We start from the raw sequence: 24,549 nt of genomic DNA, 5'->3' as shown, positions 1-24,549 counted from the left end.
AAGCCGGATGAGTTTTTTTCAGGAAAGAGGCTGGGGAAAGAGCTCCTCCCACAAAATAAGCAGGAAGAACGCCACAGAAGGGACTGGTACAATTTCCCTGGGGCCCAGGAGGAGAGACACTATGTGACCGGTCGGTGCTCACTTATGGGGCCTGGAGAAGGCAGAGAAACCCCTGGGGATGCAGGAGGCAAGGGAAGGTTGCTGGCCAGGCCTGGCACAAGGGACCTCCGAGGAGACCATGGCCAGGGCCAAGTTCACTCCTCCCAACTGCTGAATTCCCCCTGGGAGAGGTGCAGTCCCTTGCTGCCAACTCACGTGCATGGCTGTCAGGAAGGAGAGCTGCAGCAGCCCCTGTGAAGCTCTGGCGCCAGGAGCAAGGGCATGAAGAAACACATACTGCTGCGTCCAAAAAAGCTCCTCCATGGCTGTGCGGAGGCGCCGGTAGATGTTGCAATATTTCTCCACAAAGTCAGGGTCCTGCCAGGAGGATTCCAGGAACTGCTTCACCTGGGCAAACGGCAGAGGGAGAGGCAAACCTGTTAGCGGCCCAGGAAGGCTTTCTGGAAGTTCCCAAGACCCTACCTGTTCAGCAAGGCTTCTGCAGGGGGCAAACAACAACCGCCAGTCCATAATGTCAGATTTTATGACAGTTCTGGAAACAGGCAAACAAAACTGCCAGTTTTATTGTGACTGATTTTTTCATTGGTTCTTTTCATTGGTTGCCCGGGGAGCCCACAGGAAATCAACAAGGTCGGGGAAGAACCTTCAACGTTAATAACAAGCCCCAGCTAGGTCACCAGGGTCATCTGGTCTACTAGGCCAACCTAGGCAATCCCCTTTGGTGGGCGCCAAAAAGGCCAGAGGCAGCCCCAGGGGCGGCGGTCAGAGAGGGAGCCAAATCAGCGCTCCTCCCAGGCGTGTCTGCCAGGCCTACTCAGAACTACGTCCCACACAGGCCCACTATGTTCAATGGGATTTACCCCCCAACCCTCATGGCTGCAGCCCTCAGAATCAGCCCCATCTGTCAGCCTTGGGGTTTCCGATCTCCTTAGCAGGGAAGAAAGGAACACCACCACCTCTCACCCCCACAACACACGAACAGAATGCCAGTGGGAGTTGAGAAGGGGCCAACATGAAAACTCCAGCTTGCACCCACAGGGGGACGACTGGTGCATCTGGGCAAGAGTCGTCCCCCATTCCCCCACCCCCGGGGAAAGCTGAGCACCGCATCCCCCCGCCAGCAGGCACCTGTTGCTGGACCACCCCTTTCCAGCACTGTGTGATGCCAGTCGTGCTGCTGGGTTTCTTCTCCACGGGCTTGGCAGCCCCGGAACTCGACTCCTTGTTCTTTCCGTTCTTCCCATCTGCAAAGTGGGCATGACAGAGTATGAGCAGGCAACAGTGGGCCTTGAAAACTTGGTGGGAGGCTCTGAGTAAAAATGGGGGTTCCCTTCTGCCAGCCAAAACCACGTGCCCCCCTCCTCGTTTCCAGTCTTCCCTACAGAACCCCCTAACCCACCCACAAACTATCTTCTTGCTCCTGCTATTTTGGATGCAACAAAATGCACCCGCCCTTCAGGGACTCCCCACCACCGCTACCCTCCCTTCTTCTGCTCCAAAGGGAAGACCCACCCTCTCCGCTGCCTCTGTCTGCCCACCCAATGGGACGGTGGCACTCACTGGATTTCACAGGAGCCTTCAGCTCCTCGGGCTCAGGGCTACTGGAGTCCACGTGCACCAGCAGGTGGCTCAGTCGCCGCACGCGGGAATTGAAAATGGCGGCTTGTTTCTTGGCCCTTGTGGCTGCCTTCAAGTTCTCCAGATATTGGCTCAGAAGCCAGGACAGAGGGCTGATGCCACTGGAGTCTAGAGGGGCAGGAAGAACACAAGTCAAGGACGGGTTAACGTGACGGACAAGGGGCCTCGCCAGGAAGGAGAGCCCGTACCTGGAGAGGTGATACTCTGCACCAAGGGAGTGATCAGGGCATCCCAGCAGGTCTTGCCCAAGGCCTGAGCAGCCTCATCGTCGGGAAGGAAGAGATCGGCAAATTCCTGCTCGTGGCGCAGAGCGCTGTTCAGCCTGTAACGTCAAGGAGGTGCTGGGTGAGCTATTACTGTGGAGAAAAGCCTGGATAACTCCTGGCTGCTGGCACATCTGCACTGGAGAAGGCACGCACAAGGCAAGAGGTGGAGCGCTTACAACAGCTCATGCAGGGTATGGATGCTTAGGACAATAGTGCGGCTGGGAATCACCACTTGAGCAGGGAACATCTGTGCCTGTAAGGCTGCTAAGGTCTTCCTGTTCAACCCGTGGCCTGAGAACATTATGTGGGTGAGACCCCTTCCCACTGGCACCTAGGCATGAGGCTCTTAGGGCAACTCCATGATCTGCAGCCCCAGAGGAAGAAAGAGGATACCTGTTGAAGAGCTGCAGCAACTGCCTGCGATCTTCTGAGATTTCCTGGCACCAGGTGTGTGCCTTGGTGGTATAGAAAAGGAATGTGCGCCGGCACAGCTGCTCCTTGAAGATGGGCCAGAAGGTGGGCTTGGGGCCCAGCACCTCGATGCCACGCACACGTGTGTCAATGCCACCCTGGAGAGAATACAGGGCATTCACACATAAGGCAAGTAATATCCTGCCTGGTGTTTGCATTCGTGGGCTCAATCTAAAGGTGCCCCCCAATTTTGGCTCCTGTACAATGTACTTCCAAATTATGCTCCAGCAACAAGGCCTCAATCCTCTCTCAATGGCATGCCTCAAAGAACCAAAGAGCTTTTAACATGCAAAACTTGATCGTGCTTCAGGGTCAGTGGAGTGAATCATGTTGTTGCTTACTTAGCTGCAGTGGGTAACAGAATTCAGTGTACCTGCTGACAACGCTTGATTTTAATCTGTATGATGGGCCAGAAGCGGATCATGTTTTCCAGAAGAACTACCCGGCTGGCTGAAGGTAGGACATTTACCTGTTGAGAGAAAGGAAAAGGATTGAGCCCTTACCACAGTGGTTCTCAACCTTCCTAATCCTGCAACCCTTTAATACAGTTCCTCATGTTGTGGTGACCCCCAACCCTAACATTTATCCATTTTACAGATGGAGAATACTAATGCCGAGAGTCTTAGGTGACCCCTGTGAAAGGGTCGTTCGACTCCAAAAGGGGTCACGATCCACAGGTTGAGAACCACTGCCTTACCATAATACAGAATTTCTAATGCAGCAAGGAATCACTTTACTCATAGAAAAAGACCATGGAGTTTTTTATCTGAAAAACAGCCCCTCTCATACAACTTTAGGGAATACAAGGTCATGTGGCGTACCTTGTAAGAATGACACACAGAAAAAATGATCCTCCAGAATGAAATGAGGTAGGAGATTAAATTAAGTTAGTGCCATGTCCAGCACAAAGTACAAAAGCTACAGGATAGCAACCTTCTGAAACTTGGTGGCAGGCTACAGAACATCCACCTTTTTAGGGGCAGGGAAATGACCACAAAGCAAAGAATCTCCCACTCAGGTGAGAGCATGTGCAAGGTTTGTCCAAACACTCTCAAAGGCATCAATTGGCAAGGGTGACCACAAAACACTGCTACCCTGTTTCCCTGAAAATAAGACATCCCCTGAAAATAAGACGTAGTAGAGGTTTTGTGGAAGTGCTAAATATAAAGCATCCCCCGAAAGTAAGACGTAGTCTTTGTTTGAAAGCATGCCCGTCGACCAGAGCATGCAGCTGTGGAGCGGAAAAATAAGACATCCCCTGAAAATAAGACATAGCGCATCTTTGGGAGTAAAAATTAATATAAGACACTGTCTTATTTTCAGGGAAACAGGGTAGCTGCCCACTGATGGACCATATTCTCTGAAATTCCTTAAATTCTTGCCAGACACCAGTCTAAACAACTTCTGGTCAAAAAGGATATTGAGGAGATAGAAAAAGTGCAGAGAAGGGCAACAAGGATGATTGAGGGACTGGAGCACCTTCCCTATGAGGAGAGGCTGCAGCATTTGGGACTCTTTAGTTTGGAGAGGAGACGGCTGAGGGGGGATATGATTGAAGTCTATAAAATTATGCATAAGGTAGAAAATGTTGACAGAGAGAAATTTTTCTCTCTTTCTCACAATACTAGAACCAGGGGGCATTCATTGAAAATGCTGGGGGGAAGAATTAGGACTAATAAAAGGAAACACTTCTTCACGCAACGTGTGATTGGTGTTTGGAATATGCTGCCACAGGAGGTAGTGATGGCCATTAACCTGGATAGCTTTAAAAGGGGCTTGGATAAATTTATGGAGGAGAAGTTGATCTATGGCTACCAATCTTGATCCTCCTTGAACTGAGATTGCAAATGCCTTAGCAGACCAGGTGCTCGGGAGCAACAGCCGCAGAAGGCCATTGCTTTCACATCCTGCATGTGAGCTCCCAAAGGCACCTGGTGGGCCACTGCGAGTAGCAGACAGCAGGACTAGATGGACTCTGGTCTGATCCAGCTGGCTTGTTCTTATGTTCTTATGTTCTAAGCTGCTTCATGCAACTACGAATCCCAGGGAATCACCAGGACCCTTCAGGTTTAGGAGTTTAGATTAGGAGCAGAAGTGGCGTAGTGGTTTAGAGCAGGTGCATTCTAATCTGGAGGAACTGGGTTTGATTCCCCGCTCTGCCGCCTGAGCTGTGGAGGCTTATCTGGGGAATTCAGATTAGCCTGTGCGCTCCCACACATGCCAGCTAGGAGACCTTGGGCTAGTCACAGCTTTTTGGAGCTCTCTCAGTCCCACCTACCTCACAGGGTGTTTGTTGTGAGGGGGGAAAGGCAAGGTGATTGTCAGCCCCTTTGAGTCTCCTACAGGAGAGAAAGGGGGGATATAAATCCAAACTCTTCTTCCTCAGCCCAGAGATCAGCCTAATCCCATCTTTGTGATGCTGTTCAGAACAATGAATTTGTGATCCAAATGTGGTCTCAGTAGTCACACAAGACTGTTCCAATGACCAGTATGTAGTCTGCTGTTGACAGATTTTTAACTGATCAGCATGCTGGAATTGGAGCGGGACAGTTGGCTTCTGTTCACAGTCCACACAACTCCTGTGCTACCATCAGCAGAGGTGGAGCAGTCAAGACAGAGTGAAGCACAGCAGATTTGAGGAGTGCAGTCTCTCCATTAAGCGCATAACATAATATGCTGGAGAGATGGTGAGTGACATATTTAAACTTGGAGGCCTTTACAGATTGAGGAAAACCTTCCTCTTTGCCCAGGCATTTGGTTAGCCTCCCTAGAAAGCCTCTCTGCAGCTGCTGGTCTGGGGGGAGTGAGGGTTATTTTAATGTGATTTTCACTGTTGTGTGTTAAATGTATTTGCGATGTTTTTATTGCAGTTTTTACTGTTTTTAACCCATGTGAGCTGGCTAGAGACATGGGTCTGAGGTGGGGTATAAATATTATAAATTTAAAAAATTAAAACCTGGGACCAGAGGTTTCGCACAAGCACATGCTCTAAGATTGAATGCCAACATGCAGTAGACTTCTCAGAGTAAAACCTTCCAACTTGTGAATTTCACTGGCAAGCCCAGCTTTAGAGAGAGGCTTCGGCACTCACAGTATTGAGCTCAGTAGTGATGCTGGATGTGTTCTCCCCTCCCATGACCACAATCCGTGCTGGCATATAGCTAGAATCCTCACTGGCCACGAGCAAAGTCATCTGCCTGCAGAGAGGGAAAATACAGTTCATGTCTGAGCCAAAGGTCATAGCGGAATCCCAGCATCTGCACAAAGGTGGGACAATCTGCCTTGAAGGCTAGAAGCACATATCCACCACACTACAAAGCCCCAGCCCTCATATCTCCATCCTCCAAAGGATCACTCACATGGCAATCCACTGCGTAACCAACAGCTCAGCCTGGCCTTGCCCTAAGATGTCAAATGAATCAATATTCCAGCACTGTCCACCCAATCCTATCTGTCCTGAGATTCCCAACTGATCTCCACTGGGACTCACCTCACTACCACTCCCCGATGCATAGAAACATTGATGTAGTGGGATCCAGTGCTACCATTCGACTCCCAGTATGTTTTTGGATTCCGGTCTGTTAACTTGCTGGCCCGATGGGGGTTGGAGGAGACTTCCATTCTCTCCCAACATTTGTCTTCCTTCACTTCTACACTTGACCCTGGGCAAAAAAAATCCAGAGTTAAAGAGATCCAGGAGCAATACAAAATGGTTTGTGGGGGATGAACTCCCCACCTTTCAGAAATGCACGGGTCACTCACCTTGGCAAAGATTGCTCAGGAACACATCAAAAAAGGGGATGTTGATAGGCTGGTGGCTACGCCTATGTTCCTCTATCTGACCCAAGACCATCTATGGGGACAAGCAAAGGCATTAACTGAGAACATGGAACTGTGGCTTGCCTGCTTCACACCTCACCAACTCTAGCAATCCAAGCTGACAGAAGAGCCTCAGAATATGCCAAAAACATTTATGAGTGAGGCTGCTGAACAAATCAGTAAATCCATTTTAGAAGAGAAAACAGGACCTCCCAGACTCCACTTCTGCTGCAATGACCTCTCATCTCAGTTCAGATTGCCCTGGTTTTTGCAAGGTACAGCAAGCCAGAGGACTAATTCTCAGCACACTGTCTGTTGTCTGGCTGGCCACCCTACATCGCAAAAGGTACCAGATTCACCTGGATGCAACCAGCCAGGATGCTGGTCGTCATCTTCTTATAAAGGCTGGCATATTTCTCACAGTCTGTCACAAGGTCACGAAGCTCTGTCACCAGCAAAAGATTGGAGTTGTGCTTGTCCATCGCTTTCGTCAACGCTTCCTTTGTGCCCACACGACACATCACTACTGCACAGTCTTTGTTGGTGCTGGCCAGACGATGCAGGAAACGGATAAATTCCTGCACAACCTGTAGACAGAGATGCAACAGCTGGTAGGGTAGAGGGCTAGGGCGTCCACTGAGACTGCACTCTCTCTTTCTCTCTCTCTCTCTCTCACACACACACACACAGTGGCTTTTGTTGAGTGCAGGGTAGCACACTGTTGCACAAAGAGTGGTATGGGATGACTAAGGTTCAAATTCCTACTCATACAAAGCTCACTAAGTGATCTTGGGCCAGCCTCCCTATCTCACAGGAGTGTCTGTGAACGTTAAAGTAGGGTGGGGTAGAGAAAAGCCATGTATACCACCCTGATGTCTCGGAGGAAGAGCATGATAAACATTAGGTAATATGAGACAGCTCTCTGTTGCATCATTTTACTGGGTGCAGGTGTTGGTCTGTGATAAAACAGATAAATTCAAGGCCAGTAACTCATCAGAGACCAAGATTTTGGGGGTATAAGCTTTTGAGAGTCAAAGGTTGGAATGAAGTCCTTGTATTCCACTCAGAAAGTGGGAGGAGTGTCACAACAAAGGAACTCAGGATGCAGAGGTACAATTATAATCAGCTTGATGAGAGCAAAGGAAAATGCTTGGGGACAGAAAATTAGCATTTGTGGTGGAATAAGAATGTTGTGCTCCTATTCAGCCCCGGGGCATCCATTGTTCTGAACTTATAAATGAACTCAGGTTCAGCAATCTTCCCCTTGAACTTTCTCTGTTTAAGGACTGCCACTCTTGAGTCAGCAATTGAATGTCCTAGAACAGTGATGGCGAACCTTTTCGAGACCGAGTGCCCAAACTGCAACCCAAAACCCACTTCTTTATCACAAAGTGCCAACACAGCCATTTAACCTGAATGCTGAGGTTTTAGTTTAGAAAAAATGGTTGGCTCTGAGGCGTGCGTTACTCAGGAGTAAGCTTGGTGGTAGTTACTGGCTTTGCTTTGAAGCAACTATGCAACAATCATGACCCTAGGAGGGTTTATGCAGAAGCAAGTCCCATTGCCAGCAACCGAGCTTACTCCCAGGTAAAGGATCGCGCTTTAGTTCTTTGCATAAAATCAGTGGGGTTTAACAGCGCTTAACAGGGTTACCTATACTGCTTCCCCAAAACTGGGTCTTAGGTTTAATGCTAATAAACAAGCCCAGTGGCCCAGGCCAGCCTAGATGTGGGGGGGGGGGGGCGATTTCCCCCACACACACACACACATGATGAACTCTGTTTGTGCGTGCCCACGGAGAGGGCTCTGAGTGCCACCTCTGGCACCCGTGCCATAGGTTCGCCATCACTGTCCTAGAAGATTAACATATTCTCCCACTGGTCTTAGAGTGCTATAGAAATCCCATAGTGCAGGGAGTCCAACTCTGGCGCTTCAGATGTTCATGGACTACAATTCCCATCAGCCTCTGCCAGTAGGGGCTGAGGGGAATTGTAGTCCATGAACATCTGGAGCGCCAGAATTGGACACCCCTGCCATAGTGGATTTCCAGGGATCACAGGGGAGGGGCTGGGAAGTCCTATCTCCCTCTGCAGCCTTCTGATTCCCTTCCCCACCCATGCTGTTCCAGGAGAGGGGGAGGGGTCATATCACCCAGAAGCATTTCAGAAGCCATTTTGGGATGCAGTGGAAGGAGGGAGAACAGCTAGGTCTATTCCACTCTACAGCTGCTCCAGAATAAGGGAAAGGCACTAGAAGTATTTTTCTTCTGTTCTGTGTAACCCACACTGGTTACTAGTTAGGCCTACCTAGACAGTAAACTAATCTTCACCATTCCTTCTCTGTGTGCCTCCACCTTCTAAAGTGGCAGGGATAAGCACTAGAGAGGACCTTTTCGATAACAGCATCACAATCTTGGAAAAAGTTGGAAAAGGAATCTTCCTGGCTCCCTTTTTACCTGTGTTTGGGCAGTTCCTGAAAACTGCTCTCTTTAAGAAGGCCATTAATTCTAAACTAAGGGATTATTTTGTATTCTCTACTATAATGGGATCTGTTTATTGTCTGTAGTATTTGACTGCTGACAATTATTATTATTATTTATTATTAAATTATGCTGTTCTACCAGTTTTATCATTGTTTTCTGTAGTTGTGACTTTGCTGTAAGCCATCCTGAGGATCTTGTATCACACGGAAAAGAAATGTTCATTATTAAAAGAGTAAAATCCCCTCTTAAGATGGTTCTTGTCCATAGGAGGGAGACATTAAAATAATCGATCATATTCTCCCTGAAATCTTTCTTGTGCAGGTTGCCTCATAATTCTTTTGAGGAAAGATATGTGGCTTTTTGACCAGCATACAAATATTTGAAAACAGGTATCACCAGCACATCAAAGGCAGTGTGATAACCTGCCTGCTCTTTACTTCCAACCAGCTGTGTTTCCACAGTCTTTAAAAATGGCTAGGAAACAGACGCAAACAACCTAAAAGATGCAAGACTGTAACAGACTCATGCTCAAGTCCATAAATCATTACAAGCTGTAAAAAAAAAATACCACACATGTGCTGAAATCAGAAGAGGAGCCATTTTCGTTATGTAGAATCAGATTTTTGCTCACCATGGGTGACCAGAAAAATGGCTGGACAAATGTAATGGTGGACAATTGTCATGCTCTTACATTAGGGGTGGCCAGCCTATGGTGCTCCAGATGCTCATGGACTAAAACTCCCATCAGCCCCTGCCAACATGGCTCTGTTGGAGTACTCTGCACTACCCACAGTGTGCTAGGAAGCTACAACTCCATAAATATTTGCTCTCTCAATGGCATATCCTAAATGGTCTCCTCAGTGGCTTTCAGCAGTGCCTCGTGCTTTTAAGTAACACTCCAACGTGTCCCTTACCTCTCGCTCACTGCTGTGGACACTCATAGAAGACAGACAGGGCTTAATGCACTCATGCCAGGGCAACACGTCCTCTTGGGAACTATCCAAAAACTTATTCAAAATCCTGGAACAGAGAGAGTGAAAGGAGGGTTAAGAGGGAAGAAAACTCAGTTCAGTTCTGTCTGGACCCCAAGCCAAAGGCAACAGGGCTTCTCCCACACTCACTATTTATGAACCATGGAGCCCATTACATTTCCAATCACGTCCCTCTTCATCAGTCAAGATCTTTTATTTTCATAACATGTGCAGGAATGTCTTCCTATTAGAACTACTCCACATGTTTACCAGACAACTCCCAAACTGTTCACAAGATATCTTGTCATAAATCTAAAGTTTGCCTGAAGTCTAATTACAATAATACAGCAAGCTTCCTCCCTTCTGATTCTGTTCTCTCAGAATCTGCATTTCTTCAGAACCACCACCCACCTACAGGAAACCTCAACTTGGTGATCTTGAGAGAACTCAAGACCATGCTCCAGAGGCTCAGGAACCTCCAAAGCTCCACAACTTGCAACCAAGGACTTGGGAGGGAGGGATGACCCTGACCATACCCTGCAGTGTACTGAGCCAGTACAGCTAACTGTTTGCTCCAGTTTCTGTGCTCTTTGCCAATATTACAGGGCTGCATGAAGACCAGCCATTCACATTATTTCCCAACATTTTCCCACTTCTCAAGGAAAAGGTTATGGTAGTCCCCTGTGCAAGAACTGGGTCATTACTGACTCATGAAGTGACATCATGTCATGCCATCTACTAGGCAGATGATGCTTACAGGGTGGTTTCCCATTGCCTTCCCCATTCTCTACACTTTACCCCCAGCAAGTCGGGTACTCATTTTACCAGCCTCAGAAGGATGGAAGGCTGAGTTGGCCTTGAGTCAGTCATCTGAAACCACCTTCCATCAAGATCGAACTCAGGTCATGAGCAGAGCTTTGACTGCAGTACTGCAGCTTACCACTCTGCGCCAGGGGGACTAATTTTTACTTATCAAGCTCCCATGCTAAGCTTCCCCAGGAAGGGCAAATTGAACCATTTTGAGAAACTACAGTTCAAGACACATTGCTTTTTCTTTATGTTCCATGCCTGAGCACTGTTCCAAAAGATCCTGACAGTGAAACCCTATTTCCCCTTCCCACTCTACAACTCTAACCTTATAATAACTCAGCCCACCCTCTCTTCCAGTTCACTCTTCTCTTCTGCCATCTCTTCTTCAAGTCCACCTCTATGTTTCTGCTCATGTTTACCTCACCTCAACACCCCCAGCTGCACAGACTTCTCTGCTCCCAGCTGTTCCAGGGTTTTCAGCAGCAGCAAGAAGTGTTCACGGTCTGGCAATAGCTCAGAGCCATTCCCCTCGGTGCCAACTCCCTCATCGCATAGACAGCGCTCCAGGGCCAGCACCACCTCCTTCGAAAAGCTGGTGTCACGGAGGCTGCTTAGTAGTGCTGGCACATCCATGTCCTTGAGCTCAAAATTAGAATCGGGATCTGGGGAGGGGGAAAGAAAGAGAGGAAAATATGGGCCCCATGAATCAAAGCAAGACCCCCTTATAAGAACAATGGGAGAAGCTTAGCTGGTGATCACGACCCAGAGACTAAGAGCTTGGACGAATCAAAGCCTGAGGGACATGGCGCTTTTGACCTCTTCTCTTTTAAAACTTTTAACAGGAGCAAATGGAAAAGATACAGAATTTCAACTGTGAAAAGGAAGTTCTGGGATGAGAAGCACCAATGCATAGTTGTCTAGAAAGATCAGGAAACAAACTACCGTATATACTCATGTATAAGTCGAATTTTTCAGCACATTTTTAATGCTGAAAAAGCTCCCCTCGACTTATATGCAGGTCATTAAAAATTTTATTGGTATCTATTTTTATTTTTGAAATTTACCAGCAGCTGCCGCATTTCCCATCCTCGACTTATACGCGAGTCAATTAGTTTTCCCATCTTTTTGTGGTAAAATTAGGTGCCTCAACTTATATGCAGGTCGACTTATACACGAGTATATACGGTATACTACCATTCCTCAGGGTCATAATGATTTAGGACTTGCTGAACTTGCAAGCAAATCAGTCAAGACATTCCAGATCTATGTTTTTCCTATTTATTTTTTAAAAAAATTAAAATAGGTTTATTTCAAAAATATTAAAACTTACATACAAAAACACAGTAACAACAAAAAATAACTGCACAGTTATTCCCTATATGGGAGTACTCATAACATTATTTGTCGTCATTTCTATATGGTTGACTACACCATCTGTCCAGCATAACATGATATTATAAAAAATAAAATAAAAGATATAATACGACTATTCTTATAGAAAGCTATTTTAAGATCTTAACATTAATACATACTGTTAGAGTGTAGAAATCAGTAACTGATGGGAATACAGCGAAGTATTTGACACTTGCACAATTCAAATCAACAATGAAATGCAAAGGAAGGTTAAATGAAATGTAACGAAATGCAAAGGAGGACAGATGCAACCCCTACCTGCGTTCTCCTGGCTCAGGGTCAGCTTATGCTCCGCCAGGCGGTTGAGCACTATTCGAGCCAGCATCTCATTGGAGCTGTGTCCTGAGCGGCAGCAGTTCTGTAGGACTGAGTAGAGGTCACAGTTTCCCAGCTGCTCTGCCAGGCCCTTGTGATTGTTGATCAGCATGTTCAACACCAACAGCCCGTTTTGCACTGCTGAAGAAGCCCTGCGGAAAGAAGGGGAAAAGGGTCCGATAGGCAATCACCACTGCACTGGGCAAGGGGAAGCATGAACAGAAGAGCAACAGTTCAAAGAACTGTTCAAGGAGCCAACACCACCACCGGCCAGCTCCAGAGTTCATCAATCTAAGCAGCAGCAGACGAGGAGCCTATCGGATTGTCTCTCAGCAAGGAGGAAGGAGCTCTGAGAGGATGGTGGACCAATCCTGCATGGATTCCTCACGCAGGAAACTCAATAGAAACAAGACCACTCATGTGGGCTCACTTTAGCCTCACAGATGGGTTTTCCTCTAATCATTTGCTCTTACCCAGGTGTGGTCAGCATCTTCCCAACAGCAGCCGGGATGGCACAAAGCAAATTGTCAGAGTCTTTGCTGGAAGCAGAGCCAATGCTGGCGAAGATCTCCCGCATCATCTGGGCATCAGAATGGTTCAGAGGGTAGGACTTCCCACTGGTACTCAGCAGCTCACAATTGCCAGCACCCACCAGCACTTTCAATGCCTAAAAGACGAAAGCAGGAAGATTTGAGAGCTGTATTAAGTGGTTCGGAGTACAAAAATACCCCCAGCAATGATCCCACCCATGACTACTCCCTTCCTATCGTTCTTCAGTTCTTTCAACTGTTGCCACCCTCACAAGTACAACAACCCCAGCACATATTATTTCCTATCCCTTTCTCACTGACTGGCTCATTTCTACAATCCACTAGCCATAGACTATCTTGTTATAATTCTGAATCACTATCTCCTGAACAAAGGCTATTTTGTAAGAGGTGGATTTATTACAAATAGGCAACGCATACATTTGTGTGATGGAGCATATACAGTCCTACATGGAAGGGATTATCAGTGCAGGAATTCATCTTTTTCTGAAGTTGCTGTGATAGCACAGGTTGACTCCTTATCCTGCAGCACTTGTTTTAGCTTTTCTGAATATTTTTAAATAACTTCCTTTCCTGCTGCAGGCAGATTTTGCCCAATTTGGTATTCAACTTACTGCCAAGCCAGCCTGTTGCACCAATGCTGATGTGGAGTACTCCTGCATACATCCCAACACGGCACGCACCCCACCTTCCGTGGCGAAGAGAACCCGCCAGTCGTACTTTGCCACGAGCACATACAGCAATCGCAACGCCATCACCACCAGCAGCTTCTCCTTCAACTGGTTGCTGAGCAGCTCCACCAGCATTTTCACCATTTTCTCCCTGAGGGTAGCAAAAATGAGCCTTGCAGTTGTCTGATCCCTTAAAATTGGGAACTACAAGAGCAACCCTCAGGTTGCCCAGGAACTTGCAAGGCAACCAGCTCAATAGATGGGGGAGCTGCTCCAAATTCAGAACAATGTACTATGGTTAAAATCAATTATGTGCTTTGTTTAGCTTTGTATTTCATTCCCTCAGTAAGGCTCAGGGTAACTAACATCATTCCTTTTTTTTCTCTCCAAAAGAATGCAGATTTGCGTACTTTTGTCAGGACACATCTTGGCCAGAAAAGAAGTCTCTATTTCAGCTATGACATAGATGTTACCCAGTGTCCTGCCTTTCCATCCACAGAAACATGCTCCTGTTCTCCAATCAACTGAGAAAACTGGAAAAGGGCACCCTGCAGCTCTAACCTGGGGCAGAAAAACTAACACAACTACCTGACAGTGAGGCCGCCATCTGCTTTGATGACCTGTCTCGCTTGACCAGGTTCCTCCTCCAAGAGCTTAGTGATGAACCCGAGACCAGCCATCTGCAGGGCAACTTCCGAGCTTGACTTCTGGATGATGTCTCCAATGTCTGCTATTTTTTCTAAGGAGCTCCTCTTCCCCGTCAGCTTCATACTGCAGAAGACTGTCCGGGGTCAAAAGACAGATTAGTACAACACTCTCTTAACCAGAGCCCCACTTCCAGCGCTCTCCTCGCCCTGAGCAAAACCACAGCACCTCATTTTGTGCTAAGGCTTCTCCCTCCCAAAACAGAGACCTGAAAGCTTCCTGCAGTTCTGTGTTCCTCAAAGAATGCTCACCCCAAAAGCAAGCAGGGATGGCAGCCAGCACTGACCTTTGATCTTCTCATCCAGTGTGTCTGGGAAGGCAAGTCCTTCGACTTTGAGGAGCTCATTAATCAGCTGTGTGTCAGTTCTCTCTGTTGTGGATGGCGCCGCTGAAGGCACCTCAGGGGAGCCCAGTTCCTTCTTTGGCTTTTTGGATGCCATGGCTTCCGAAAGGCTACTACACTCCGCAAGGGTCACATCCCCATTTTGGCCGTTCCGCTCCGCCCTTTCCTTGCCGAAGCAATATTTGAGATAGATGTGGGAGCTCTGCAGGTCACTTCGGGTGCAGCCCTGGCACAGCTTGCTCAGCAGCTGCAGCACTTGCTGAGCCAGCTCCACTGACAGAGACAGCTGGATCAGGCCTTCTTCGTCCAGCTCTGACAGCTTCAAATATAAAAGAGACAGTTTGAGTGGACATCTGCATCTCTCCATAACCACATTTAACTTTCCAAAGTCCAACCCTAGCCTTTATAGGTCAAAAGTAGCAGGGGAACTTCTTGACCACACTCTTCAAAAGGATCCATCCACGGGGTAAGTTAAGGGAGAGGGGGAACGAAGGCTTTATGCTGCAAAAATGTACCTTGTGTGCTAATTATCTAGCAAGTAATAACAGCAGCAGCTACCCTTCCAATTTACTCCCTTTCCCCTTCCAAGCCCAGTTTCTTTTTCCTTTTCCAGACTCCTCTTCTTATGCTGCACTTCTTCACCTACCTGCTCTTTGTGGTTCTGCTGGATGAAGTGAACTACTTCCTGCTGTTCCTGCTGCTCCAGCTTCTTAATGAAGAAGAGCAGCTCCCACCATTCAGCTCGGTTGAGGGTCCCGGAGTGCTCACTCATCTCATCCATCAGATATGGCAGAGAATACAGACCCCCAAGTGGCTTGCAGTAGAATGTTCGAGCCACTGAAAGCAGGAAAAACAAAAAGGTTGTCAAACAATTTCTGACAGTAAGGTCCATTAAGGTCCTGTGAGATGCAACGCTGGTTAACAATGTTAATGGAATCACATAGGACAGTGGTGGCGAACATATGGCATGGGTGCCAGAGGTGGCACTCAGAGCCTCTGTGGGCATGCGCAAACAGAGTGCCCCCTCCTCACAGATCTAGGCTGGCCTGGGCCGCTGGGCTCAATTATTAGCATTAAACCTAAGACCTAAATCACTGATTTTCAAGCGAAGAACTAAAGCATGATCCTTTATCTGGGAGTAAGCTCAGTTGCTGGCAATGGGGCTTGCTTCTGAGTAAACCCTCCTAGGGTCGTGATTCACCCGTTGGAAGAGTTGCATGGTTGTTTCAAAGCAAAGCCACCAACTACCACTATGCTTACTCCCGAGTAATGCACACCTCGGAGCCAACCATTTTCTCTAAACTAAAACCTCAGTATTCAGGTTAAATTGCTGTGTTGGCACCTTGTGATAAATAAGTGGGTTTTGGGTTGCAATTTGGGCACTCGGTCTCGAAAAGGGTCGCCATCACTGACATAGGATTAAATCACATGGATAAAGGAAGCAACAGCACTTGAGTACCAAGGCCAATTAATGGGCACAGGAGACAGTTCTTTACAACAGACATATATTTTTAAAATTACTTTAATTTTTGACTTCTAAACTGCTCTCCCCTGACAAGCAAGGCTCAGAGTGGTGTACAACAATATATACAATTAAATATGTTTAAACAATTAAATTACAATTGGTACAGAATGGCACTTTCCCTTTTTTGACACTGAGGGAAAGGTTAATAACAAATATAAAATTGGTAAAACCATAAAACATTTTAAAAAACTTCAAAAAAGTAAAAAATGTAAAGAGACATAAAAAGATTAGGCCAGTTAGATAGATTTTAACAATGCACAAGTGATTTCAAAAGTCGCACCTGTGTCACAGGGTGAAAAAATGTGTGGTAAAAGGGTACTAAAAAGATTTACATACCTATGTCAGAAAATATGGGAACTCTGACAATACCTCCTTGCCCCCCTCATCAGGGATGGAAAGAAGAGGAAACTATTTACCAATTATTTTACCTTTCCAAAACAACAACAACAACAAAAACAAGGAATGAAATCACAGACGATTACCATAAGCGTGCATAAAGAGGGATTGGGATTACGATGCCTCCAATCTTACCTGCAGGTAGTTTCAGGTTCTCTGTTAGACTGGATACCTTATCTTGGGCAGCCTCTTCTTCTGGCTGCTCTCCAAAACCAGTAATCTCTATCATGTGCCAGTGAACCCAGTAGGTGTTCCCTGTAGACTGCCATAATACCTGCAAGTCAAACTGCATCGTTAGAACTGACTATGCCCCCATCAGCTCTTCTATACCCTATAACAGGACATGTGTACAAGAAAATTAGCAGAGGTATATAGCAGGGCTTGACAAATTCCAGTCACCTGGCCACCATGGGGCCTAGAAATGTCACTGTGGTGACTAGGATTTTTTGTGGTGGCAACTATTAGAAATTTCAGTCATACATGACCACTTCGAAAGAGGTGGTTGTGAGATCCCATCCTGAAGAAGGCTTACTTGAATCCAAATGACCTAAACAATTACCCTGTTTCTCCAAAAATAAGACATCCCCTGAGAATAAGATGTAGTAGAGGTTTTGCTGAAGTGCTAAATATAAAACATCCCCTGAAAGTAAGACATAGCACAGTTTTTGTTTGGAAGCATGCCCATCGAACAGAACACAAGACCACACAGCTGTGGAGTTGAAAAATAAGACATCCCCTGAAAATAAGACATAGCGCATCTTTGGGAGCAAAAATTAATATAAGACACTGTCTTATTTTCGGAGAAACATGGTATTGCCAAATGGCTAGTAATATATTCTTGAACAAAGCACTTCAATGGATGGCAGCCAACAGTTTCAGGTAGTCTTGGAGGAGATGGATTATCTGGACCCATTTCAACCTAGAGTCAGGCCTTGGAAACAGACATGATTACCCTGACTGTTGATCTTTGCTGGGATACAGATGAGGGAGTGCAAGGATAGGTGGATAGTGACTAGAAAAGTGGAAGTTTATTTGATGGCACCTTGCCTTTGAAATGCCCTTTTCTTCCCACCCCCCTACCCAACACCTACTTTACTTTCTCTTAGAAGCCAGGCCAAAACGCATTTTTTTAAAAACTACAGCTTTTAATTAAGGGCTCTATCTTACCAGTTTTTTAATAGTCTTCTGTTAAATGGATAGTTTTAATGCTATTTATGTCCAGTGGCTTGATTTAATATTGATACGCGGTTTTAACTGTTAGCCACCTAGAAGAGGACTGTGAAGAGGTAGCATAGAACTATCCTAAATAAACAATCTGAAGGCTGAAATATGAGTTTAGATCCTAAATTTCTGAGCTGGTTTCTGGAGCCAAAGAAAATCTGTCAAGGTCTGGGATATATACTACACGAAACAAGCTTAGAAACGTAGTGGAGAGGGAGGTTAGCAGCTAGTTATGTCAATAACATACTGGATGAGAATATAGAAATGTTACCAGTTTGCATGCATATCTGGCTCCAAGTTCTGGGTTTTCTTTTTCAAATGAGATGCCCTCCATTATTTATTTCTCTTCCCTGAATGCATATGTTGTAATCTCATACTTGAATCAATCAAACAGTGAACGTTCCAGCCTCCAGTCAACAACACATACTGCTATGACTGGCTCACAAGAGCTGGGCCTCAGAAATGTGCCTCTTCCTTCATTTTTTAATTATTCTAACATTTGCCCGATGAAGGACTCCATAGAACCGAAAAAGCCTGCACAGCATTTCGTGTCATTTGGGCTGGCCTCAATAAAAGGTATTACATAATTTTGTTTCATTTTCTGGATTTTGCATGAGCTACCATGGCTTCTTATAACTTTTTATGAAGTGTTTATGAAAGTGAATATGGCCATGGTTCAGTTCTCAATTTTCCACACACAAGCCTCCCTTCTTGCCAAAGCACCACAAGCATTCTTCAATTAAGCAAGGGTAGGGGACTACGTATTGTCGAAGACTTGCACAGTCAAAATCAACTGGCTGTCGTGGGTTTTCCAGGCTCTGAAGATGCCAACCATAGAGGAGGGTGAAAAGTTAGGAGAAAGACTACCAGATCGCAGTCACATAGCCCTAGCCCAGGAAAGCCACAACAGCTGGTAGGGGACTAATTTAATCTTCTCTCCAGATCCTCAGTATTCAGAATAATTCCAAGGGGATAACTGTGTTAACTGCTGCAGTAAAAACAAGCAGGAGTTTTACTGCCGTTTAAAGAAGTCAGTTGTCTAACTGCTGTTCCTCCTCTAAATAGAACTTCAAGCCATTCAAGATTGTAGCACACAACATTTTCAGCCTTGACTAAGCTGATGTTTACATTTACAGTTATACAAAATGCTATGACTGTATTCCTTTTGCCCAAACAATCAAAATAAGGTTTCAAGAAAATAAAACTGAAACCAATTAAAAACCAATCAAACAGAATCGGAAACAAAAAAAGATTGTACCACCACTGAAATTCTAAAAAAGAAATAACTTAGTTCAAAGTTTGTGTGTGCACCAATGCAAAATAGGGTTTACAAGGCAAAAGACTTTCATAAGTGGTCTGCCATTGCCTTCCTCCGCATGGGCTGAGAGAGTTCTGAGAGAACTGTAACTGGCCCAAAGCTCCATTTGAAGAAGTAGGGAATCGAAACTCATTCTCCAGGTTACAGTCTTTCCACTCTTAACCACTTCACCACCATGGCTATCTAGTTAAAAACTTAGGAAAGTAAACTAGTTTTGACCTGATGGCTAAAGCAAAGATAACACTTCAAGATAAAATCCCTGTAAAAGGTACGGTGTGTGTCCTTGTACAGATGACAGTCTCCGGAGTGTAGGGATGTGCAATCTGGGGTGGTCCAACAGCTGTTTAGGTACAGCGTCCCCCACCCCAGGTTATGAATATTTCAATATTCATGGTTGGATTTGCAAATAAAGGAACTAGAAAGTGTGAATAAGGAACTGGAAATCAACTTCAGCTTCATAGAAGGTATTATATAAGTATGGCATGACCCACAGAAAACACTTTCTCCTTAGTGCTTGCCCACCTAAATTCTGAAAGGAGACTACCCAGTAAACAGTCTCAAAAAAATGTTAGCAATCATTGAACTATGAAAAAGCCCCATCCCATGGCCTTTTTTGAAACTTCTCGAAGTAAACACTAAAGAATGGCAGCTGATTGGGATATTCAAGTAACTGGCTATCATGCAGATCAGCAGTTTCTGCTTCCTTTTGCTTTTTTTCCCTGCAAGCTTTTTATCGTGGGTCCCTGCAGCATACAGCATCGATAAGAGCCAAAAACATCATTTTGTATACTGTAGTGTAGATGCAGCACATCACATTAAAATTTTTCCACTTCAGTCAAAAAGGGCTTCCTAACCCTGACTGCAAATTATGACAATTTTAGCTAGATTGTGTGTGTGTGTGTGTGTGTGTGTGTTTGTGTGTGTGATCCCTCGCCGATGCCTCTTGTGTGTGTGTGTGTGTGTTTGTGTGTGTGTGTGTGTGTGTACTTGAAACTGAAAAAAAAAATCCCCAGGGTCTTGTTTCATAGAAATCTAATACCAGCAGTGGGATTTGGGACACTGGCTTTCAAAGATGCTTGAGGCTACCTTCAAGAATCTGAATTATTATTTCAGCCCTGCATGAGGAAAGCTTTTACCACATAACAGTTTTAAAGCATTTTCTAGCCATAAGCAGGAACCTTAGCCAGAACACATTAGCGTTTAGGAAGGATTCCATCGGTCAGGCAAACTGAGGTCATCAGCCTTGTTCTGCTGTAATGCAAAATTGAAAATGCACCATGTTTTACAGTAGGGCAAGACATGCAGCCCAGGGAAAGACAAAAACAACTCTGCCATCACAACAGTGCATTGCAATATAATGAGACCTGTACAGACTGGTAAAAACATCACAGCACAAGAGACACAAGTGTAAATAAATGCCAGATGTCAAGCAGAGCAATAAAACTCCGTGAGTCAAAACATCATAGTTTCATCACCTAGAAGTGACAGTTCTTTGTAGATCAGCTTGGTTGAAAGACAAAAAGCCACAAGTGGAGCTCAGCTGAAATGAGGACAGCCTCTTTGACAAGGAAGTTTGCCAGTGCCCCTTCCCTGCAACATTGTTCAGAGGAGACTGAAGAACTGGGTAAAAAGGGTTATCCATTCAGGGCAAACAATACTGCCATCAGTGTAATTGAGCTGTGTGACACAGTACTGTATCTATGTATAGGGCCAATAAGTGCAGAAAGGCTAAGGGAGAGAGTGCTTGCAAATATGCTGGGCCCCTAAGCAGGTGCAAAAGACAAGCACGTCAGTTCTGTGCCTATGCTCAGAAATGAAGTTTTTCTAATGTTGAATCTATGTATATTCAGCTGCACACACATAAGCTTTTTGCTCACATGTTGTAAATGTACACAAAGGGGTGAGGAGAGCCAGAATAGTCAGGCATGAACTCCAACATCTCTTCTACCAACACTGGCAAAGTTCACAGATATGTTGTGCCTACCAGGCAAATGGGATGACATCAGACTGCCCGTGCAATCAGCAGCTGGCTAAAACTGTCTCAGGCAGAAGCCAGTTAAAAAAATGGTGCCAAATCCACAAGGGGAAAAGAGCAGCTGCAAAAAGATAAGGAACACACATAAAGCACAAGAAAGAAGAGGGGGTGTGGAAACTGTTTTCCCACTCATTTACCATCACCTCCTCTCTGCCCTGAAAATGTGTGGACAAACATTCAGCATATCACCAAAAGCTTTCTAGTACATGAACCTTCAAAACTTTGGTACTGTGCCTCCTAAACCACATTTGCTCCTGTTAAAGGTCAATGCTATCAAATATTGCCCTGTTCTCTCTCACAAACAAACGCACACTCCTGCAAAAGATTTACAAGAACAGTCTGTGTCAGTGGGAGAGATTCCTTCCATGGCCACGTGGGTGCATTCAAGATCAACCCTCCACTGCTTGCCTCCCTTGTTCAATGTAGTGGGGGTTGAGTCCATTGATTTATGTTACTTATAGTCTGCCTTTCTCACAGAGACTCAAGGCATATATTTAACCTAAGTCAGTACAATCAGTAGGATGAGAAGACAACAATGTAATAGTTCTAGGATTAAAGAAATCTGAGACGAGGTGTGAGTATTAAACACGGCATGTTCAACAATGCAAGAAATGAAACTGCCTGAGTAGCACTGTAATGCAATGAGAGCAAGATAAAAACAAGCAGCAATAGATAATACAAATTTGTACATCAGATTCCAAAAAAACATCAGAACTGCTTTGTTGGGTCAGACCAACCGCTACTGAATGCACACTGCTTCTGACAGAAGTCATTCAGACGCCCCACTGCCTTTTCTCTTACAGAAAACCTCATAACTAAGAGCCTCCAGCTTTCCTCCAAGGCAGTATTTCTATTTGCCTAGAAACAGACAAAACAGTAATCCAGTATCTGCAAGTGAGCAGAGACCTTTAACAGTAAAAAGTAGAACAGAGTGAACAGCAACCTTGCAGAACACTAACTAGGCCGCAGTGGTGGCGAACCTATGGCACTCCAGATGTTCATGGACTACAATTCCCATCAGCCCCTGCCAGCTTAGCCAATTGGCCATGCTGGCAGGGGCTGATGGGAATTGTAGTCCATGAACATCTGGAGTGCCATAGGTTCGCCACCACGGAACTAGGGCTACCACAGTACAGAAGCAGCAGACTGTTTTTCTCCATAGCTGGGATAAAATGGGAAGAGCAGCAATGGCGGGGACAGGGCGGGCAAAGGAAAGCACAAAGGAAAGTCTTTCTCAAAGCATGAGCAAAAATGAAGGGGTGCCTTTCCCAGCAGAGGGCAGAACCCAAATGTCATGTGGGAGGCAACAGATGGAAAACGAGGAAGGAAAAGCACAGGGCAGGGTAGCAGAGGATGATTAAGACGGTTGGACAAAGACGCCAGTTGTCTCAGAAGAAGCGGATTTTCCGTCTTGAGACAGATTGAATAACGTCAGTTATTTGAAGAACATCAGCATTTGAATATTTAAAAAAAGAAAAAAGGCATGTTCATTAATGTTGCTGTTGGCAAAATCCAAATCAAGGAAACAGAGACAGAGGGAGGACACGGCTAAGAAAACTTTCTCCAGCAACGGCAAAAGCAGCTTTGTGGCGGCTGTTCTCAGTAAGAAATGAGAGAGAAGGAAAAGGTCACAAAGCTCGTCTTTGTTCCTCTCCCTTGCTGGTCTCCCTCTTGAGACCGCAGCCCCTGCCCTTGTATTCCAGCAAAATGGGTTGAAAGATCAAACAACTACAGGTTTAATTCCGTCCTTCAAGCAGCCACTGAGATCTAACTTTAAAAAAAAAAGCTATTGGAGAGAGGGTTTGATAATGGCCAATGGTAGTATTTTCTTTAACACACACACACCCCAAAAAAATATCTGTTTCCTGGACAGATATTGCCCACTTTAATTATTCCCAGTATGGGGGGGAGAGACAGGCCTTTTCCGCTATCAGAGCTAACAGAAGATCAAGGAGAAAAGATAAGAACTGTCCAAGAACAGGTAAAAATCCTTGCACAGCAGTGAAGCCCTGATCTATACCAAGCAAGCTTTAAATTTGGAATTAATTACTACAGCTGCCAGTTAAGGCCAGTTGTGACTTTTGGCATAACTTTCTAGAAGTCCATTTATGGCTCAGCTAGGAGCTGATGATAGTTAAGAAAAAAATGGTGACAGCTAGCTGTAATTCTGCTTCAGAGTGTGAGTTTAACATCTCAGAATAAGGATGTGATGTTGCAAAGAAGGTATGGAGGAAAGATTTAAAACTGGCACTTAACTCTGCTAAAAAGGGTATCTTGAAAGGCATGGACACTTTACTTGACTCTAAATGGCACGATTTGAAGGAAACTTTGGATGAAAAGGAAATAACAGCAGTAGAAGCATTTAATTTAGCAACAACTAAAAAGGATGCTGTAACGAACTTGCCCCACCCTGAAGGGCTGGCGTACAGCAGGCCAAAGGGAGAAGGCCTTAGCAACAGCCAGAAAAAGAAAAAAGGCTCCACAAGTAGAGAACCGACCTGATTGGTTGAGAAAGGTCCAGTAATGTTTGGCAAAAGCTAGGGGGAGCCAGTGGGCTTACAGGACTGAGAGTGGAGTTCAGTGCTGATGGGAGTCTGTCAGAGAGCAGAGCAGAGTTGGGCAGTCTGTCAGCTCTGACATGAAAGATTCTGACCTCAGAAGCTCTCGAGGAAGCTTGGAGGGGAGTGTGTGGAGAGGCCCCCCTGAGTCTTGGTGGGAGTGTGAACTCAGCCATGCTACCAGGTGCTCTGGCAGCTAGCCTCCAAGCCCAGACATAGTCTGTCTGATCCCTCTCTGGTTCCCAAAACCCAGTCACCAGAAGTCCAGTCCGAGCAAGGGGGCATTTTAGGCCCTGAGTAGGGGACTGATAGGGTAGGTGTAGCTAGTGTGTGCCAGTCCTTACTAGATTCTTAGACTTGGGGTATATGAACGAGAAAGGGGTGTGTGGAACAGAGACCATCTAGTGTCTGTGAGGTAACATCCCAAGAAATACGTTTTTCCTTCTGTAACCGACAAGCTTTTGAAACCTCTCAAATCACCTGAGAAGCCTCTCTGTCAAGCCATAAATAAACATTTTCAGTTTTGTACATTTAAAATCTGTTCCAGTGTTTCTTTCTGTCAGTGTCTGTGTTCCCCAGTCAGGGTGGTGTCCCCTTTACATTACAGATGCCTTAACAATCATGACAAGGAAATTAATAGATCTGGAAAATGAAGAGATGCTGATAAAGAACAATGGAACGGGCAAAGATATGATGATATTCACACCTATGGAATGGGGCAGCAGGAAAGAAAAGGCGATTTAGTTACTGTAAAATGCATGTTTCAATTTTTCTTGTGTTCTTTTTGTATTTGGTATTTTTATTTTGTACAAATGTAATGGTAGATGTGGGAATGTATAGTGGTATGTTTTTTATGTTGAGAAAAAAATATATAAAGAATGAGGATGTCTGTGAATCCCTTCCTCTCTGAGCCTCTATATGGGA

General features: G+C 45.5%; 1 protein-coding gene across 1 annotated transcript in view; it reads right to left on the bottom strand.

Moving 5' to 3' along the window:
• The window catches only part of LOC125425084 (cullin-9-like), a 79,106-nt gene that overhangs the window by 27,759 nt on the left and 26,798 nt on the right, over nucleotides 1–24,549 (bottom strand). The window contains 19 exon segments of the mRNA XM_048482581.1: nucleotides 316–507; nucleotides 1,249–1,364; nucleotides 1,681–1,866; nucleotides 1,947–2,080; nucleotides 2,418–2,593; nucleotides 2,869–2,964; nucleotides 5,587–5,692; nucleotides 5,986–6,157; nucleotides 6,258–6,348; nucleotides 6,674–6,901; nucleotides 9,711–9,816; nucleotides 11,002–11,239; nucleotides 12,249–12,457; nucleotides 12,779–12,972; nucleotides 13,468–13,675; nucleotides 14,113–14,305; nucleotides 14,516–14,891; nucleotides 15,219–15,409; nucleotides 16,629–16,767. Coding sequence (XP_048338538.1) covers nucleotides 316–507; nucleotides 1,249–1,364; nucleotides 1,681–1,866; nucleotides 1,947–2,080; nucleotides 2,418–2,593; nucleotides 2,869–2,964; nucleotides 5,587–5,692; nucleotides 5,986–6,157; nucleotides 6,258–6,348; nucleotides 6,674–6,901; nucleotides 9,711–9,816; nucleotides 11,002–11,239; nucleotides 12,249–12,457; nucleotides 12,779–12,972; nucleotides 13,468–13,675; nucleotides 14,113–14,305; nucleotides 14,516–14,891; nucleotides 15,219–15,409; nucleotides 16,629–16,767 — 3,351 coding nt within the window.

The sequence above is a fragment of the Sphaerodactylus townsendi genome, linkage group LG01, assembly GCF_021028975.2.
Source record: "Sphaerodactylus townsendi isolate TG3544 linkage group LG01, MPM_Stown_v2.3, whole genome shotgun sequence".
Classification (NCBI taxonomy): Eukaryota; Metazoa; Chordata; class Lepidosauria; order Squamata; family Sphaerodactylidae; genus Sphaerodactylus; species Sphaerodactylus townsendi.
The sequence above is the reverse complement of the archived record's forward strand: the minus strand, read 5'-3'. Positions and strand labels throughout refer to the sequence as shown.